Here is a 19,065-nt window from a genome sequence, read left to right on the forward strand (position 1 = left end):
CCTACTAGTGCATCACGCCAGGCGGCGCATGCGGGCTCTGCAGTGGGACCTGAAGTTTCAGTGGGCCCAGCATCACGGCAACCTGTCCGACCATGTCTTGATCTCGGAGGGCACTGCACAGCAGTTGGTGTGGTGGCTCACGGACCGCGATTGGGTCATGGGCAGAAGCCTCTCCCTTCCCCAACCGGAGCATGTCGTAGTGACGGATGCGTCCCTCCTGGGATGGGGTGGCCATATGGGAGAGGCGGAGATCAGAGGCCTCTGGTCTCCGGCGGAGTCTCGTCTCCACATCAACCTGTTGGAGTTGAGGGCGATCCGGCTTGCACTGAAAGCCTTCCTTCCCTCTGTCAGGGGCAGTGTTGTGCAGGTGTTCACGGACAACACCACCGCCGTGTGGTATTGCAACAAACAGGGCGGGGTGGGGTTGTGGACCCTTTGTCAGGAGGCTCTGCGCCTCTGGACGTGGCTGGAACACCAGGGCGTCACCCTAGTGGTTCAACATCTGGCGGGCTCTCTGAACGCCAGAGCAGACGAACTCAGCCGCCGGTGCATGATGGATCACGAATGGCGTCTGAACTCCGAAGTGGCGCAAGGTCTTTTTCAGCAGTGGGGAGAGCCTTGGTTAGATCTATTCGCCACCGAAGAGAACGTGCAATGTCAGCAGTTCTGCGCGTTGGAATTTCCAAGGCGGCACTCGCTCGGCGACGCTTTTTGTCACGAGTGGAGTTGCGGTCTGTTGTACGCCTTTCCGCCTATACCACTTCTGCCCAGAGTGCTGAAGAAGATCAGGCACGACCGGGCCCTAGTCATCTTGGTGGCTCCGGATTGGGCACGAAGGTACTGGTATCCCGAGCTACTCAGTATGTTGACCGATCCTCCGATACGTCTGCCCCTTCTGGAGGATCTTCTGTCACAGCAGCAGGGGACGGTCCTCCACCCGAACCTGTCCAGCCTCCACCTCCATGCGTGGAGATTGAGCGGCGGCAGTTGATGCCATTTGACTTGCCTCCTGAAGTCTGTGATATCATTCTGGCAGCCAGGCGTCCCTCCACAAAGACGGTATACGCCTGCCGGTGGAACAAATTTGTGGCATGGTGCACAGCAAAGGCTGTGGATCCCCTTTCCGCCCCTCTTTCTGAGGTTCTCCTCTTTCTTCTTTCTTTGGCCCGGCAGGGCTCTGCCCTGGGCACCCTGAAAGGTTATCTTGCTGCCATTTCTGCCTTCTTACGGCTTCCTGATCAGCCTTCTCTTTTCAAGTCCCCTGTGGTTACACGCTTTCTAAAAGGCATTACTCACACGTTCCCTGCTGTCCCTTTTGTAATGCCCTAGTGGGACTTGAATCTGGTATTGACATTCCTGATGTGCGCTCCCTTCGAGCCTCTTCACAATTGTCCTCTTCGCCTTCTGACTCTTAAGACTGCTTTTCTGGTAGCCATCACCTCGGCTAGACGGGTGTGTGGGCTCCAGGCTTTATCTTCAAAGCCTCCTTTTCTGTCTGTTCATCCGGACAAGGTTGTCCTTCGGCCTCGTCCCTCCTTTCTACCGTGACCCCCTTTCATCTTGGGCAATCTGTCACCTTGCCCACCTTCTTCCCGCCTCCGCATCCTTCCAAAGAGGAAGAGAGGCTCCACCGTCTGGACCCAAAACGTGCGCTCTCCTTTTATTTGGACCGCACAAAGCAGTTCCGGGTGGACGACCAACTTTTCGTTGGATACGTGGGTGCTAAGAAGGGGAAAGCGGTGCACAAACGGACCATCTCTCGGTGGGTCGTTTTGTGCATCAAAATTTGTTACTCTTTGGCAAAAAAGGACCCTCCTGTTGGGCTGCGCGCCCATTCCACTCGGGCCACGGCGGCTACTACTGCTTTGGGACGAGGTGTCCCTTTGCAGGACATCTGTCAGGCGGCAATGTGGGCTTCGCTACACACGTTTGCCAGGCATTATTGCCCTGACAGCCAAGTCCGGAGGGATGGCTTCTTTGGCCGTTCTGTCCTCCAGGACTTTCTGGTGTGATCTTGGTTCGCAGACCCACCACCGGGGATGGTATTGCTTGGGTATCTATTCTAAGGTGAGGAATCTAACTAACGTGTTTCTTTCAGATGAACAAGTTACTTACCTTCGGTAACGATGTATCTGTAAGAAACATTAGTTAGATTCCTCACCGACCCACCCATCCTCCCCGTTCTGCGAACTGACATCTAGGGTTAAGGTTATCCTTTTCAGGCCCCTAGATTTTATTTTTGGCACCAGTGTCCTTCTTTGCATGGCTCTGCGTTCCTGGCGCGGAAAGCTATGTACAAGAACTGACGTCAGCGCGCGAGGGCGGCGTCTAAGTACTCCGACTACGTCATTCCGGCGCACGATGCCGACGACGGACGCGGAGCCGCAGACGACGCCTAGCGAAGCGCAAGGGGTATTGCTGACGAAAAATCTTCCGGATCCAGTCTGAAGCCTGGGGATATTCGAAGGTGAGGAATCTAACTAACTAATGTTTCTTACAGATACATCGTTACCGAAGGTAAGTAACTTGTTCAACGACACCGACAAAAAAACAAAGCTGTTTTATCCTGAGCACGACTGCCTCTTACCTGTATTATTATCATGTGCCCAAATGGGCATGCCACAGTTCTAATCAGTCCTTATTATTATCCAGTGTTGAGACTGTTTGAGAATAATACGGAACTTCTATTTAGAAACGTTAGTTGGACTTAACAATCAATGGAACATACTTTATCACAAACCATTGAACTAGAAATTAAACATTTCAATTTTACGAAAGATGATCAAATGTAAATTAAATGTATAAAAATGTTTTGTTTTTAGCTTCTACGGGTTTACTTTGTGTTGACAAGCTAGGGATAGATAGGCCATCTACTTTACAGTGTATACTTTGTATACCGAGTTGATTATGCAATTCTGCGTTTAATAGGAAAGTTGCCCTTTCTAAGATGGCTGCTTCCTTTTTCCGCGGTTGCAGTGCATCTGTGCAGGTTATGATTACTAACTCCCTGTCCTTCTTTTGTTTTGTTGCCTGGGTCTATGGATGCTGACCGCATGGATCCCCCAGAAGCTGAGATAATGGGACAAGCACAGTTCTTACCTGTCGCCCACGTCATCTTTGACATGGATGAGCTGCTGCTGGGACTGTAGCGTCGATTCCTTCTTTGCGTTTTTTAAATACACGATGGTACCCCAGTCAGCTAGGAACTGAACCTGCCCTTCAATTCACGTAAACAATCAGTATCACTAATTCCCAGGTGCAACCCCCATTTATTTACAGGGGTTAACTTTTATATTTCGTTGCACTAAATAGGTTTGTGTTTTCCGTCAACCTCTAGTACAGCGCCACACTGGAATGAAACGGAGGGTTTCCTTACTGTTACAACCCAAAATTATTATCGTCACGTCGTTGAAATACCTAATAAATAAATACCCACGTGGTTCTTTTTTTACTAATTAATAAAAAACAGAGAAGTATTTACATTAGCTCCCAACGAGTGTCCGTGGAAATCGAAATACTCTGGTCACACAAGGGCTATACTTTTAGCCCACGCTCTCTCACTTTTACTAACTGTATGTAACTTTCAAGTAACTCTTAGTCATGTGTGACCGCACCAGAAAGTCATTTCTGGTTTTTGCCAAAACAGTTTGGATTCTGTTTTTGCATTTTAAGTTAAGTATATTCTTAAAACTCCTATAGGCCAGCTAAAATATGCTGGATATTTAAAGACCTCTTGACAGTTTTGCATCAGTGGTGTGCCTGTAGAAGTGATTGTGTTTTTAGGTCTCGCCTACGCAGAGCGCATGCGCTGCATAGGAGGAGACCTTAAGCCATCGGTTCCCTTTTTCGCCCAAAAACGTGCGTGCGTTCCATTGCCTTAAATGGCAACGCATGCACGTGTGGCGATTCCCTTGCAGGAGCGATCTGCATCGCCATATGGTATCAATTATCGCGCCTTGCTGCTCGCTCCTGCAAGGGAATTGCGCAGGCCCCCTCCTCTCGCCCCTCCCCCTGGTGCCGCGCGTGCTTTTGCTTGTTATTTAAATAAGGTGGTTGGGCGATCCAGGAACTGTAGCCTGCATTTCTAGCAGAGCCACGGGAATCTGTTGCTGCGGCTCATCTTGGACATGGGCTCCAGCAGGAGTATGATCTCGCGCCTCTCTATATGGTGCGCAAGCTAGTGCGCAAGCTAGACCAATGCACTGATACTATACATACATGTTAGTTATGGGATGATGACCTCAGCGACCCCTTGACAAACCAGGAGTGGGTCATGGCATGTACACAGGTCAGCAGCCTCTTCTCTATCGGCCCGATTTTGTGGCTTTACCTGCCTTGATCTTTTAACTAGGACTGTAATGTTATGAGCTTTGGGGTAACATGACACGATACTCAAGCTGTCTGGACCGAGACAGTTTCCACTCTGGAAAAAATAAACTATTTAAAAGAACAAGATAAAGGCGCTGAGAGAGCGAGCGCCAGTGCATTCTATTTTAAGCATCTTCCCAACATACTTGTCCCCAGATTATTGTTCTGGCAAATCTCTCCACGCTGCCCTTGCTGCACTCTTAGCAATAGCCTGGCACTCTGTTGTCATCGCTCTACCTTTCCAGACGATTTCCGGTTTTGCACGTCCTGGCACCCCTCCCATCCCTTCTCGTCCTCCCAAAGAAATTCAGCTCCTAGGCGGAAAAGGATTCCTGAGTTTTAGAATTGGCGCCTATCGAACAAGCTTCCAGAGATGTCCCCACCAACCTCCAGGATGTAGCCGACATCGGGGTTAGAGGAACAGAGGTACCCTGTGGTTTTTTTCCCCAAGCTTGTATGGAGTACTGGTGCATGCTGATAAAAGACTCCTCCTTGGTACGACTTCTGTTGACACATATGCCGAGGGTGTACGGTGCCTCTTTCAAATTGCGTGCCTTAGTTCTTCTAGTTTTCGGCAGGCACAACTTCTTTTTTGACATGTTATGAAGATGTAGAGATGATTATATTTCTTACTTTTTTGAAGGCGTTACTATAATTTTTTGACTTTGTTATAAATTCCTCTTTTTGTGTTGGGAAAAAAATTGTTTATCGTCTAGGGATTGCATTTTTGCGGTCAGTTTCGGTGCCTTGGTAAATGGCCGCAACACAGGAGGCGCATTTCTTGGGTTTGTCTTGCCTCGTCCTGTGAGCGAATCCGACCCTATAAAAATAATAAAGCAATCACCAATAGTCAGCGTTGGCAGACATGAACCATGAAACTAATGTGACCTGCCAGAGTCCTGGCAAGATCAAGGGCTCCAAGATGTCAGCACTGCAAAAGCTGGAAGACCTGGCAGTGTGGATCTTCTACCGCGGACCCCGAAGCCCTGCCATGGAGGGCGAGGCAGGGCCACAGGGCGTGGAACTGGTTATAGAGTCTGAGCACCTGATCGCCTGGAACGAAGAAAGTGAATTTTGTGTTTGTCTTCCTGTCACGTGATATGTATCCGTTTGGTGAAAGTTTTATGGCTGCAACTCACTCACCTTCCAAAAAAGCTTTAAACCTTTTAGTTGATATTCAGACAGCTTTCAGTGAAGAACAGACTACATTCTGATTCTTCCAACACATTCAGTGAAGGGTAGAGGCCACAGAGAGCAAGTGGAGAATGAACATTTATTTGTACTCCTTCAAGGTCAAGCAAAGTTTTGAAGAATTTGCTTAGTTTGGTAATTTATATAGCAAAAACAGCAAAACCTTTCTGCGGTTAGGACGAGGTGTCGCGTGTTTTCCAGACAGAATTTTGTACTGTAATGCTGTGTTACTAAAAGGGGTTACCCAGGGATGTAGGAGGTTTACTGTCGTAGTAAAGACTTTTTTTCTAGAATCGTTAATATAGGAATGTAAAAATGCATGTAAATATCAATTCTGCAATTGCAAACAGCTACATTTCACTCGTTAAACAGTAAATGGTTAAATATTCTTTCACTGACAGAGTGACATAAGAAAACATTTGTGGTGTCTCTGCAAGGCGTGATGAGCTAGCCCCCTATGCCCCTCATCTTCGACTATACCTATATCCTGGCACTCTATCCGACCTGTTGCTGTACTTACCATCTAAGGCTCACAAATGAAACAGCAGAAATTTCTATGAGAAACAAATACCCATGTGGCAGTGACGTACAGTGAAAGCCTGGTTTATTGTTGCTGATTTCGAAAGTGGGATTTTAGGAGACACCTAAATGTGCTTGTCCTTTGCGTTATGGATACTTAAAAGGTCGCTAGAGTATGCTAGTAACGATTAAACAGATGCAAATGAAATCCATTGTCCAGAAAATGAAGACTAAATGTTCATCTTTGCCTCCACACCAGTGATTAAAACCATTTTCCCCTTTGATTCTTGACACAGAGTTGTATGTTTGAAACGTGCTTGTTGAAGACTTGTTTTTTCATCATACTTTCTAACTCACATTTGCTTTTCTCTTCTATGCCTAGTCCATCAGTGGCTGTAGACCACCAAGACCCCCTCTAGCTTCTTGCTCAGCCTCCCTTTAATGTGTACAGCTCACATATTCTTCTGTTTTCCCATCAGGATTAGGACAGAAGAATAAATAAAGCTTTAGAGTTACTTTTAAAATGTTGCCTCAGGATATTATTATCCTTAGCTTACTCGTGTCATCATCCCAACTATCCAATCTGCTCCAGGCCTACTGCAAAACAAGCATTTGAAACGCCATAGGTCTCGCATTTATGGAACTCTCATAAGTGTGATACATAATGCATTGGAAATGCTTGTTTGTAAAAGCGCCCATGTGGTGCTTTAACTTTAATGTCAGCCATACCCTTTTCCTTAGACGAGCCATGCCTAAAGAAAGGGGCGAAGCCGCCATTATAATGAAAGCGCTGTATGGGGCGTTTTTACAAAACAAAAATGTGTGCATCAAGTTGACAAACAAATGCTCCTTTATGTAAAAACACCTCAATGCCCGGTTTCACTTTAATGGCGACCGCACACCTTTCCTTATATGCGGCTTGTCTAAGGAACGGGGTGCCGCTGCCATTGAAGTAAAAGTGCGACATAGGACAGTTTAAAAAAAAATAAAAAGTGAATAAATACTGAACAAAAAAGCATTGGTATAGCCCATAGGTCTCGCCTTTGGGACCTTAGAAGTGTTTAGCCATGCAACAGTTGATGTTGTTGCACCAAGGAAATTGTGCTGCATAACTAAATATTTATAAGGTCCCAAAAGTTAGACTTATTGGCTATGCCAATGCTTGTTTTATAAAAGTGACCAGACTGTTTTTTTTCTGCAAGCTCCAATCTGAAATTTATGCTTGTTTTTTTAAAAGTAACATTTGAAAAATTCATAAATGTACTATCGTTAACAATGTTTTTTTTAATCCTTTCAGTGAAATTGATGTCTGGGTTCCAGAACCAGACCATTCTGAAGTCCCTGTAGATTGGTGGGATGCTGATGCTGACAAATCTCTCCTTATTGGTGTTTTTAAACATGGTAAGACATAAAGATAGATAATTTACCTACCTTTATACGGCATTACTTAGTAATTTGTGGTTATATCAAGTGTTGTCTCTTACTTTTACAGGATATGAGAAGTACAACACAATTAGAGCCGACCCATCACTCTGCTTTATGGAAAGGGTAGGAAAACCAGATGAGAAAGCAGTTGCTGCTGAACAAAGAGCAAATGATTATATAGATGGGTATGAGCATTTCATTTTTGTTGCGTTGACTTTCATGCGCTGAGCTTGAAATCACAATTCATTAATAAAATTGTTTTGCCGTTGGCATAGCCTTAAACTCTTACTAACAATGCAAGGTGATATGTATCTAATGTATGTTTTTACTCTAAACGTTCTCCTTTAAAGTATCCACAGCTTTCATGCTTGGACTTAATAACTGTTTTCTAACCTCAGTCTACTGAGTGACTGATAGCAAGGCATGTCCTGTGGTGCTTCCCAGAAGTGGTATCATCACTAGGTATATCTGGCGTTTCCACTTCACACACACGATTTTTCTTCGCTGATCATACAAGAAGTTGGAAAACATTTTGTTTAGTTTATTGCAAGAGATATGGTTAAGTAATGTCAGTGACTGGAACCCAAGACATCTGGGTGTGATATTTTGGGTTCTTCACCATATTATGTGCTAATAATAGACTAGAATATTTGTTAATAACCGTAACTGGAATAACCTAGCACCACTGTTCTAGGCCTAAAGACTGATGGGGAAGCCATGGCGGTAGCACAAGCAGGAATAAACAAAGTATATACATAATTGAAGAACTTCTATGAGCGACGACAGTTGAGGCAAAGGGACACGCTTGAGCCCTTTCTTGAGGGACTAACTTTGCATAGGTTTGTAGAGGACCATAGTAAAATATTAAAAGCCCCCTGGCAATATCTGAATTGTTAGGAGCCATCAGAGACTTGCTTGTAGGTAGGTTCCTGGAAAGCCATGTCTTTCCTGTGCCCATAGTTTTCAAGGAATGCTCTTTGAGAACCTTCTTGGGTTCTTGTGCAGGCTCTTGGCCAGTCCTTAAACCTACTGTCAGTGCTTTCAATGAATGATCCCTCTTCCCTCACCCATGCCTCATACTATGCTGGAGTCCTGGCAAGTGCCCTCCACCGACCATGATCGGTCAAACCCACTCATTCCTGTTTGGACCGTACCTGACCCTCAGCTAAATGGCCGTACCACCCTCGCTAATGCTCCAACTTCGATATCCAAAGGCCATGGAGCTCCTCTAGTACCAAATGATCAACTCCCTCCCCAGGAACTTCTCACCATCACCATGGACCCCTCGGGCTCACACAAAGGCCCCCCCTCTCCGCTAGCATTCCCAACACACCCGCTACCCCTTTCAGACGTGGTCGCATGCCTAGATGATATATCTCTCCAGTTGCACCGTCTCACTAATGAACTACATGACCTGAAAACCCTCTCAAATGATCTTTTCCCCATGATCAGCTCCTTCCTCACCTCTGGAAATCTACCCAGAGCCTCCCCTACGGTTAGTGATCGCATGGGGCAGCCTTCAGCCCCCTCCGTCATGAAAACCATACCCCTACCTAATGCTCCCTCCTGCCCAAGAAGATTCAAGACCTACTTGGCGTCCAATGATCTCAATGACCTTCACGACTCGTACTCTACTAGGTCCAACTCAACACGATCCCGTCTAGACAGATACACGCCATCCATTCAAATACGAACAGAGAACCCCCTCACAATCTTAGAGTAATCAATAAAGACAACCTCACGAGAGGTAATGTCATCCAGACTCCTTCACCCATAAATCCGTTACAACTTAAATGTGTACTACTCAATTGCAGGTCAGCCAGTAAACACGCCTCCGATATCTTTGACCTCATCCAAGATCTGACTCAGCACTGTGACCAACCTACTCATAATAAAGGAGAAACTCTAGACCTCATTATCTCGAAAGGGCAGACCATCACTTTGGATACCATTACCCCTTGCGATTGGTTCAACCACCACTGCATCCTCTTTTATATTAACATGGAGGTGTCGATGAGGAAAGGTCAATCAACAAAATCAAAGATCTGGAAAAGGGACCTCAGATCAAAAAACTCAAATGAACGAGCAGCCCACTGTAAATCTGTCCTCTCCTCCCAGGCTGACTTGGTTGAGGTTCAGTTGCTCCCCGACTCCTACAATTCGACCATCTCCAACATCATGGATGACATTGCACCACTCCAATAGAAAAAAATCCTCAACAAAAATATCCAAACCGTGGTACAACGACAATTTAAACACAGAACTCCGCAACCTGAGAGCAGTTGAACGTACCTTGGACCAACTAAAACTCCTTAGATAGGTTAGGAGCTTCTATGACAAACAAATCAAGCGCTAAAGCTGACGACTTCAGACTCCAACTTGATCAAGCTGCTAACCGCCCCAAGAAACTTTTCAGATTGGTCAAACAGCAATCAGTGGTAGGTCCAAAGCACTTTGACTCTGGAGGCAGCCCACCCTCATGCAATGAACTTTCTGCTTTCTTCTCGGAGAAATGAAGACTCCTCACCATTGAGCTAGCCTCTAAGAAGGCTCTCCTGCCATCCTCTGGGTCCGCACTATCCCTTGACCCCTTGGAAAAATAAAAAGATATCAGCCTGAACACTAAGAACAATGCGTCATGGGACACCTTTACCCCATTCAGTGAAAAAGAAATCATAAAGATTCTTCAAAATATCAACCCATCTAACCACTTCAGTGACCTGTTGCCCCCGGCCATCTTAAAACAAATCAAGAATGCACTCATCCCCACCTGGACAAGGATTGTAAACGCTTCTCTATCACAAGGCACGATCCCTGGCGGCCTAAAAGCAGCTCAGGTGTCACCTATTCTAAAAAAAACTAACACAGATAAAGCTGACCTCAATAACTTCCGCCCTATCTCCAACATCCCTACCCTATCCAAACTCCTCGAAAAATGCGTACAATCCCAACTTTGCGCTCACATTGAGAACTTCCAACTCCTAGACCAGCATCAATCCGGCTTTCGGAAGGGGCACAGTACTGAATCGGCCCTCACTCACGTTATGGATGACATTTTAAAAATGCTTGACCAAAATGATTCCTGCCTCCTTATCCTCCTTGACCTTTCCTCCGCATTCGACACGGTTAATCATGACAACCTCTTATCCATTCTGAGTAACAGGAGGGGGTTTCTCGAGTCGGGTGCTACAATGGTTCTCGTCCTTCCTCCACCACCGATCACAAAGAGGCAAGGCAGACCACTCCCTCTCCCAGCCCTCTCCAGTACTCATGGGTGTCCCCCAAGGATCAGCCCTATCTCTTATCCTCTTCAACCTTTTCCTGGAACCATTAGCTAATTCGCTAAATTCCACAAACATTCTCTTCCATATGTATATGGACAATATGCCACTTTATTTGAAAACCTCATCTCCGGATGGCATCATCTCACTCAACACTACCCTAACGTTTACTCAAAATTGGTTAACTCAGAGCCATCTCCTGCTCAATACCTCAAACTGAATTCCTTCTCATCTCGCCTCCGAACTATATCCCCAAGCCAGACCTTTGGCTGAATCACCTCACTGCTTTCAACTGCACCCCTCATCATAGACTCCGCCAAATCTCTCGGAATCACCCTGGACAAGCACCTGAATATGAAAAATCACATCAGCAATGTGTGGAAGGGAGCTGATCACTTGATGAGAACACTTGGAGATATCAAACCATTCCTTCCACAATCTACCTTCAAGCAGGTGGTCCAAGCTCTTGTCTTGCCAAGGCTAGACTACGGCAGTGCTACGCTCTGTGGTCTTCCCAAATATACCCTGGCTCCACTAAGGGCATCACTGAACACGGCAGCTAGACTGGTTACAGGTACCAAACAAAATGAGCACATATCCCCAGTAGTAAAATCTCTTAAATGGTTGCCTGACGAAGCTTGAATTCAGGTAAAGATTGCCGTTCTGACGCACAAAGCCCTGCATTTCAAAACTCCCAGGTACCTAGCGCAGAAGCTTTAATTATCCTGTGATGATAGATCCTCAAGAAGCGCTAATATTTTCCTCTTGAAACCACTCATCCTTAGAAAAAAGAGAATTGGTCACTGAGCCTTCTCTGGCGCTACCCCAAAGATCTGAAACTCTCTAACACCGGAAGTACGCAAAATCTCCTCAACGACTGCTTTCAAACTGGAAGCTAAAATATTCCTTATGAATAAATTCTTACTTTAATTGGACTAGCCTCACTTACTCGAAGTCACTTATCCCACAACCATTGTACCACCATTTTGACGCTGCTCTTCTTTACCACATAGTGTGCCCCCTTGTAACCCGCTATATACCTGTTTATTGTATTACTCTCCTTGACTCATTTGTCTCCTAATTATGCATTTATTCCTGTTTTGTATTTTAACTTGATGTCGATATTGCATTTATGTCCTTCCTTCCATCCTTTTGTAAAGCGTTCTGATATCCTTCAGGATCTTGTTCGCGCTATATAAAACTTTATAAATAAAATAAGTCTCATTGCACATCTGGAATTAGCTATAGGGTTCACAGAGGATCACATTTCCAAAGCACCTCTTTTATTATGGATAATTTATGGAGCTCCCAGAAGGCAGACGTTTCGAGGAAGGTCCTATCATATTGTCTACAATAAAATAACATGACTGCTGTCTCGTAGTTGGCTTATGTGCGAATCACCTTTTGACAGCCTCGGGTACTGTCTTATTTTTGAGTCACTGCAAAATATAAGTCCTGACCTTTAAATGAAAGTCAAAGGGAGCTCTGAAACTTATAAAGTGGGAACTAGACTGGAAAAGTCTCTTGATAATGCCTACAGTTACAAGCTATATGGAGGTTTGTGAGAAGTTGGCCTGGTATATGCTGTTCACTAGTTCTAGTGACCACCTTGTACCATGCCAAGCAACCCTTATGGTGTGGTTGTAAGTCAACCTTTTCGGACCAGCTGCCCTAGTGGTAGCGTAGGCTAAGCAGTCTTTCAGGCTAAACTCGTTTAGGCATGTAAAGCAAGCTGTTTTACCATATGTAACCCCCCTTTATACCAATGAAAGGACACCACACAGATATATATTCAAAATATATATGTATTTATTACTCAAAGTATCCCCTAGACTCTTTATGAGCACAGGAGCACAAATCGTTAAACAAGAAAGTATCACAATATACAGAAGTTGCACTTTATATGGATAGGCCCTGGTGGCTTCTCAAACCTATTACTAAAATAGTGGTATAAGTACCACGACTAGGGAAGGTAGAAGGCCTAGGGCCTCTAGAATCGCTGGGCCTACAAGGAGCTAACTTCAGTTAGTGACCAGGAGGTCCACGGGTCGCGTGTGCTGTGAGGAAAGTTACACGCGGGCTCCCATAGGTTTTCAATGGGTGTGTAAAAGTTCAAAAGTTACTGCTAGAAGGGTCTTCTGGTTGGACTACGAAATCAAGACTTCAAACCTAGACATTAGAGATCTTACTCTACACTTGTGCACCGGAGTGCCAGCTTTACCTCACCCACAGGAAGCGGGTGCATAGGGCTCGAAGTGGGGTGCAAACAGGTGAAGAGGTGTAGCTTGTCTCTGCAGCCACGTGGTCCCTGAAGGTCGACGACGTCCAGGAGTCGGTTCACGAGCTGTTCCACGCAGGCTCTCGCTGTCGGCGGTGTCGGCGACTCAAAAGAAGCAAACAAGCCTTGTCAAAAGCAGGAGTCGCAGGAATCGTAGAAAGCTGTTAGCTCTGACCAGCAAGGTCAGAGGGGCTGCTTCTTTGGAGGGAAGCAGGGGCCAGTCTGGAGCAACCAGACCAGCGTCGTAGTTTTCAAAAAGGTTCGCCAAGATGGCCACTAGCCAACGGGCCAGGGACCGGGCAGGCGCGTCGAGTCGCAAAGTGCAGAGGGGCCCCACGCAGATCGTGGAGATGCTGGAGGGCTCACCTTTGCTGCTCGGATGTTGGGCTTCTCAGGACCCAAAGCACAACTTGGAGGGAGCCTCTGTTGTCGCGCTTGCAGCTTGTCGAGTGTCCAAGATGGCTGGCTCCACGTGTCTCGGTGCCTCCACGGGTTCCTTCTTTGCAGGGACTGTGGATCGGGCTGTGAGAGGTCTGGAGGTCCAGTTCTTGTCGGTCTCTGGTCTCTGGGCTCGGGCTCCGGCGGGAGGCGGCGGCAAAGCAGACGTCGATTCGCTGGTTGGTGCTTGCGTTAGCAAGATGGTCACTCCCTGACCATAGGGGAGAATTCCTTCAGTCTTCTGTGCAGCAGAACGTCGAAGTTCCCGTCTTCTTCATAGATTCAAGTTGATTCCAGGATGTCTGAAGTCTTAGGACACAGCTCCTACCTTTAAGCGGATTCTAGGGGCCGGACTACCTGCTAGGTCCCTCCCTAAGGGTGGGACCAGGAAGGGGGGTGGTTACACCCCCAATCCTTTGTCCAGCTCGCCCCAGGTCCGGGGCTGGTGTGCCCCAGGACCGGTTTGAACTGGCATATGCACCGAGGCTCCTTGTGAGCCTCAGGCATGTCTGATTCTATTCAAGCCCTACCTGACCAATACACACAATCCTGTCTGGGATGGTGCTCGCACCTCCCCTGGCAGGAAACCCTTTGTCCACGTCTCCCAGGCTGGAAGGACTCCCAGCAGCAGGAGGGCAGACTTGTGTCGGTGGTGGCAGCGTCCATTTTGTGGAGCTGAGGCTATGTCTGATTTTACCCGGGTTTCAGGTTCTGTACATGTCGTGTCCCTCTAGAAGGGTGGAATGCTAACCCCGTCGCCAGAATTGGCGAGGGGTTATTATTCCAATTCGTATGACACCTTACTCGACATGTTTTGATAAAGCCAAACCAAAGATAGCATTTAACCGCGAGGCTCATAATGCACTTAAGAGTATATGGTATGACGATATCTGGAAACGGTAGAAGGAAGTTGTTCCGACCACTGCAGACAGGCTCAGCTCATGCCAGAGCACCATCTCACATGAAACCAAGCACTCTGCCTTCAGGATTGTTAAGGCCTGCCATAGGAGTGACTTATAGGTTAACATGTGTCCCATTTAAGGTTAGGTATAGGTATACTACACCTAAGTAAGAGGTGGTTACACCAACTTACCCCAGCTGAGTGATCAGCCAGTTGTGTCATAATGGAAGGCTAGACCAGGGGTGGCATAATACATGCTGCAGCCCCTGGGAGGCCTAGGGTACACCTATGCCCTGGGTACCTAGGGTACACTGCACAGGGTCCAATAAGGTGATCCTTACCAATTGTGTATGTACCTAGGGTACATGGAGTCCATTTTAAAGAGAGAGCAGACAGGCTGAGACCCTGAATGGCAGGATCTCAGGCCAACTAAGTCGAAAAACCAGCTAGACACTAGGCAAAAAGTTGAGGGTAACCATAGTCAGATATCCACCTTCCTACAAGCTTTCTACATCCTCTGATATGGAGCCTTACTTGAATTGGATAGCAAATCCAGAGCATAGATTGTATCTCACCAGGCTGAGATTAAACACAGTTCACTTTCTTGTAGCTTTCCCTCTATTGTTTTGCCTCCCTCCCATGTTGCCCTTGTGACTCTGTTACTGTCCAATCACTGCACATTTTATGTTCTTTTGTACTTTATATCTCTCCTTTAGATTGTGATTTTCATGCCATGTCCTACTGCATAATCCTCTTAATTCTTATAAAGAAGGCTTGATCTATTTACAAACTTTACAAACATTTGAAGTTTGCACTGCTGTTCTTAGTTATATCATTGCTGCTATCAAATTGAGAAGAGCCTATGCACTTTAATGACATTGTTTTCACAATGCTTTTAAAGTGTTATTTATATTTTTGAAGATGTAAATGGTTTTATTCTATGCTTTTACGGTTGAACTATGACCAAATAAAGATGGTTTTGACTTTGAGTCACTGACATCCAGATTGCTACAGGGCAACATGAGAGGTACAATCAGTGATCCCAATGCATGATAAAGATCCACGGGCTTCTCATCCAGGGGATACTCATCAATAGTCATAATCTATGAATAATCCCCGCCCACGTGCGGGATCCCGGAGCATATAGAAAATACATATATATACATATATATGCATATGTAAAAACATATACAAGCAGCCTAAAATGTTTCAAACATGGCAATGCTGAAATTACATAGGTTTGCATTGTAGTACCCCCTAACCCATAAGGAAAAAAGGAAGCACTAAGCCAATTGTCACACAACAATGCTTTATTGCCATAAAGCAAACTTGTAATTGCAGGCATTTGCCTGTAGGCTGCAGTAGAGTATCAAGAAAACTGACACCTTGCCGTTAAGGCATTAGAGTAGGGGGACCGTGCCTTTAAGACCTGCAGGAGACCCCTTGCTGCCATGATGCACCACAGGTGACAGTTAGGTCAGTTCTTTTTTCCGGCTCCTTCTATGAGGATCCTGGAGCTTGAGCTCTTCAGTTTTTTTACTGAAAGTTTTGTAATTCAGATTTTTACAGAAAATTCGTCATTTTACTGGCTCCTGAAAGCTTGTTCTGCTGGTTTCCTGAAGAATTTCAATTTTTTTCCATTCAGAATGCCTGCTTTATTCAGGAAATGCCCTTCCTGTGGCAATAAGATGGCACTGGCGGATCCACACTCTGTGTGTATTGTGTGTTTGCCAACTTCACACAATCCTGACCGGTGCCCACACTGCCAGAAGTTTTCCAGGCGCACTCTGCGTGATAGAGAGCGCATTAAGCTGAATGCCCAGCTGGAGAAGGAAAGAAGCCGTCGTGAAGGCGACCATTCCTCCTTAAAACTACCTTCTTCAGCTAGACGACCTCAGAAACGGCGACATACCACCTCTCCTGACCCCAGGAAGACCAAGGTTCCAGGAGATTCGACGTCGAAGGTACTGTCTAAAAAATCCAGCCCGACTTCTGCGTCAAGAGATTCATCTCGACGTCGAGATTCTCTGCCGCAGACAAGTAAGTCGGCGTCGAGGCACAGCCCTTCGGGCTCGAAGGCTGTTAGTCCGATGAGATCCGGACAGTCTCCGTCGACGTCGAGGCTTCCGTCGACGTCGAGACATTCGCCGCCGCCCTCGAGAGGGTCGGCGTCGAGAGCTGCGATGACGTATGTCTCGCCGCGAGTGGGTCGATCGACGTCAAGGCATTCGACGTCTGGAAGATCAACCTCAGCTCGACGTCATGGAACACCGGACCGCCGCCGAAGGTCGACGTCAAAGTCACCATCTCGACGGCGAAGGTCGACGTCAAAGTCACCATCTCGACGGCGAAGGTCGACGTCAAAGTCACCATCTCGACGGCGAAGGTCGACGTCAAAGTCACCATCTCGACGGCGAAGGTCGACGTCAAAGTCACCATCTCGACGGCGAAGGTCGACGTCAAAGTCACCATCTCGACGGCGAAGGTCGACGTCAAAGTCGCCATCTCGACGGCGAAGGTCGACGTCAAAGTCGCCATCTCGACGGCGAAGGTCGACGTCAAAGTCGCCATCTCGACGGCGAAGGTCGACGTCAAAGTCGCCATCTCGACGGCGAAGGTCGACGTCGAAGTCGCCGGTTAGACGACGAAGGTCGACGTCGAGGTCTCCACAACGCCGTAGGCGATCGGCGTCGAGACCGCCGTCGAGGGCGGAGCGGCATTCCCAGCAACCGATGGTGACACAAACATCATCGACGTCGAGACGTTCGACGTCGAAGGATAGACCTGCAGTAGCCACGGAGAGGATTAGAATCAGATCTAGATCGTCAGGAGATCGCTCATCATCTCCAGATCTTCATATCGTGCAGATCTCTCCGGAGAAATCACCTAAGATACCAGAGAAGTTTGGTCTTTCACCTCGCTGGTTGGAGAATGTGGGTACAGGTGACTGCAGGAGTCCGGGCTCGGACTATTCCCGCACGTACTCTCCCTCCAGGATTTCTCCGCGTAGGAGCAATTCTCCTCCTGGTAGACCAGTCACCTTCTCCACGACGGTCACGACCCAGGGATCGCCCTTCCTCTCACAGAAGGCCAAGATCTCCTTCTAAACACAGATCACGGTCCAGGGCTCATCACAGTGATCGTCCCCACAAGAGGCGACGCACTAGATCTCCCACCTGGTCTTCCTCCACAAGGTTCTCGGTCCGGGATTATTCTCCGACCTTTTCCTCTACACCTCCATCACGAGTGTCTCCTATTGACGACATCGCTACTTTCTCTGACGTTCTGGGCAGAGGTGCGCAGAAATTAAACATCACGATGCACACCCGTCTGGCTCCCACATCAATTATATTTGACACGTTACATCACCGGTCAGCACCCAGACCTTTGCTGCCATTGGTGCCAGGACTGTTGGAGCCAGCTATGGCCACATTTCTTACTCCGGCTACTGTAGGCTCTGTGCCTTCAAGAATCGCTAAGAAATATAAGGCCCTGGCATAGGATCCCTTATTTCTGAGAGCGGACCCGCCAGCGGACTCAGTTATTGTGGCGGCTGCCATGAAGTCCCATTCTGCGTCTGTCTCCTCTTCTGTCCCCCCGGAAAAAGACAGTAAGCAGATGGATTCGTATGGTAGGAAGATGTGCAACACTTCAGCTTCCTACATGAAGGTGGCTAGTGCTTCAGCCCTTCTGGGGCGTTATGATCGCGCACTTTGGGATTCCCTCTCCAGATTTGCTGATAAACTGCCAAGGGAAGACAGACAGGATTTCAGTGAAATTCTCCTTGAAGGTGGGCTTGTAGCCAATCAAATCATAAGTGCGGCTGCGGATGCTTTGGACCTCGCCGCACATGGCTACTCTCATGGCGCATGCTCTCGGCGCTCAGCCTGGCTGTGGCTAACGGGCCTCAAGCCTGATGCTCAAAAAAAGATTCTTAATCTGCGTTTTAACGGGTCATCCTTGTTTGGGGCTCACGCTGATGACCAAATGAACAAGATGAAAACAGAGATGGACACTGTTAAAGCTGTTGGTCTGGAAAAGCGCAAGGAATATCGGAGGCATTTTCGTCAGGGCGACAAGCGCGCTTTTCATCAGCGCGTTCAAACACCCCAATGGTCCTCTCAGAACCAGCAGAGGCCCCAGTTCCAACAAAGGGGTCGTTGCAGAGGTAGAGGAGCGCAAAGCAGCAACAGTCTTCCACCAAACAGCCCTCCAAGCAGTGAGATCTTACTTCCTCCGCGCCCGTTCGCTACTCCGGTAGGAGGAAGTATCAGTCTTCACCTGGAAGAGTGGGAAGACATTACAAGAGACAAATGGGTACTGAATATTGTACAGCATGGCTACTTGCTGAGGTTCAAGTCTCCCCCTCCGCAAGTACCCCCACAGAGGCAGCACCTTCCTCAAATTCAAAATCGGCTTTTGCTGGACGAAGTAGCTACTCTCCTCTCCAAAAACGCCATAGAGGAAGTACCTCCCCTACAAAGAAATCAAGGAGTATACTCCCGGTATTTTCTAGTTCAAAAATGAGGAGTAGTCCAAGAGTACAGACCCATTCTCGATCTGCGTCTGCTCAACGGATTTGTCAAAAGGGAAAAGTTCAGAATGCTAGCCCTGCATCAAATCTTTCCGCATCTTCACCAGGGAGACTGGATGTGTGCCATCGA

General features: G+C 47.2%; 1 protein-coding gene across 7 annotated transcripts in view; it reads left to right on the top strand.

Moving 5' to 3' along the window:
- The window catches only part of CHD9 (chromodomain helicase DNA binding protein 9), a 1,905,864-nt gene that overhangs the window by 1,265,693 nt on the left and 621,106 nt on the right, over nucleotides 1-19,065 (top strand). For all 7 annotated transcript variants that reach the window (XM_085637757.1, XM_085637759.1, XM_085637761.1 and 4 more), the window contains 2 exons: nucleotides 7,376-7,479; nucleotides 7,571-7,688. In XM_085637757.1, coding sequence (XP_085493883.1) covers nucleotides 7,376-7,479; nucleotides 7,571-7,688 — 222 coding nt within the window. The remainder of the gene's footprint in view (nucleotides 1-7,375; nucleotides 7,480-7,570; nucleotides 7,689-19,065) is intronic.

Source organism: Triturus cristatus, chromosome 12 (assembly GCF_964204655.1).
Source record: "Triturus cristatus chromosome 12, aTriCri1.1, whole genome shotgun sequence".
Lineage (NCBI taxonomy): Eukaryota > Metazoa > Chordata > Amphibia > Caudata > Salamandridae > Triturus > Triturus cristatus.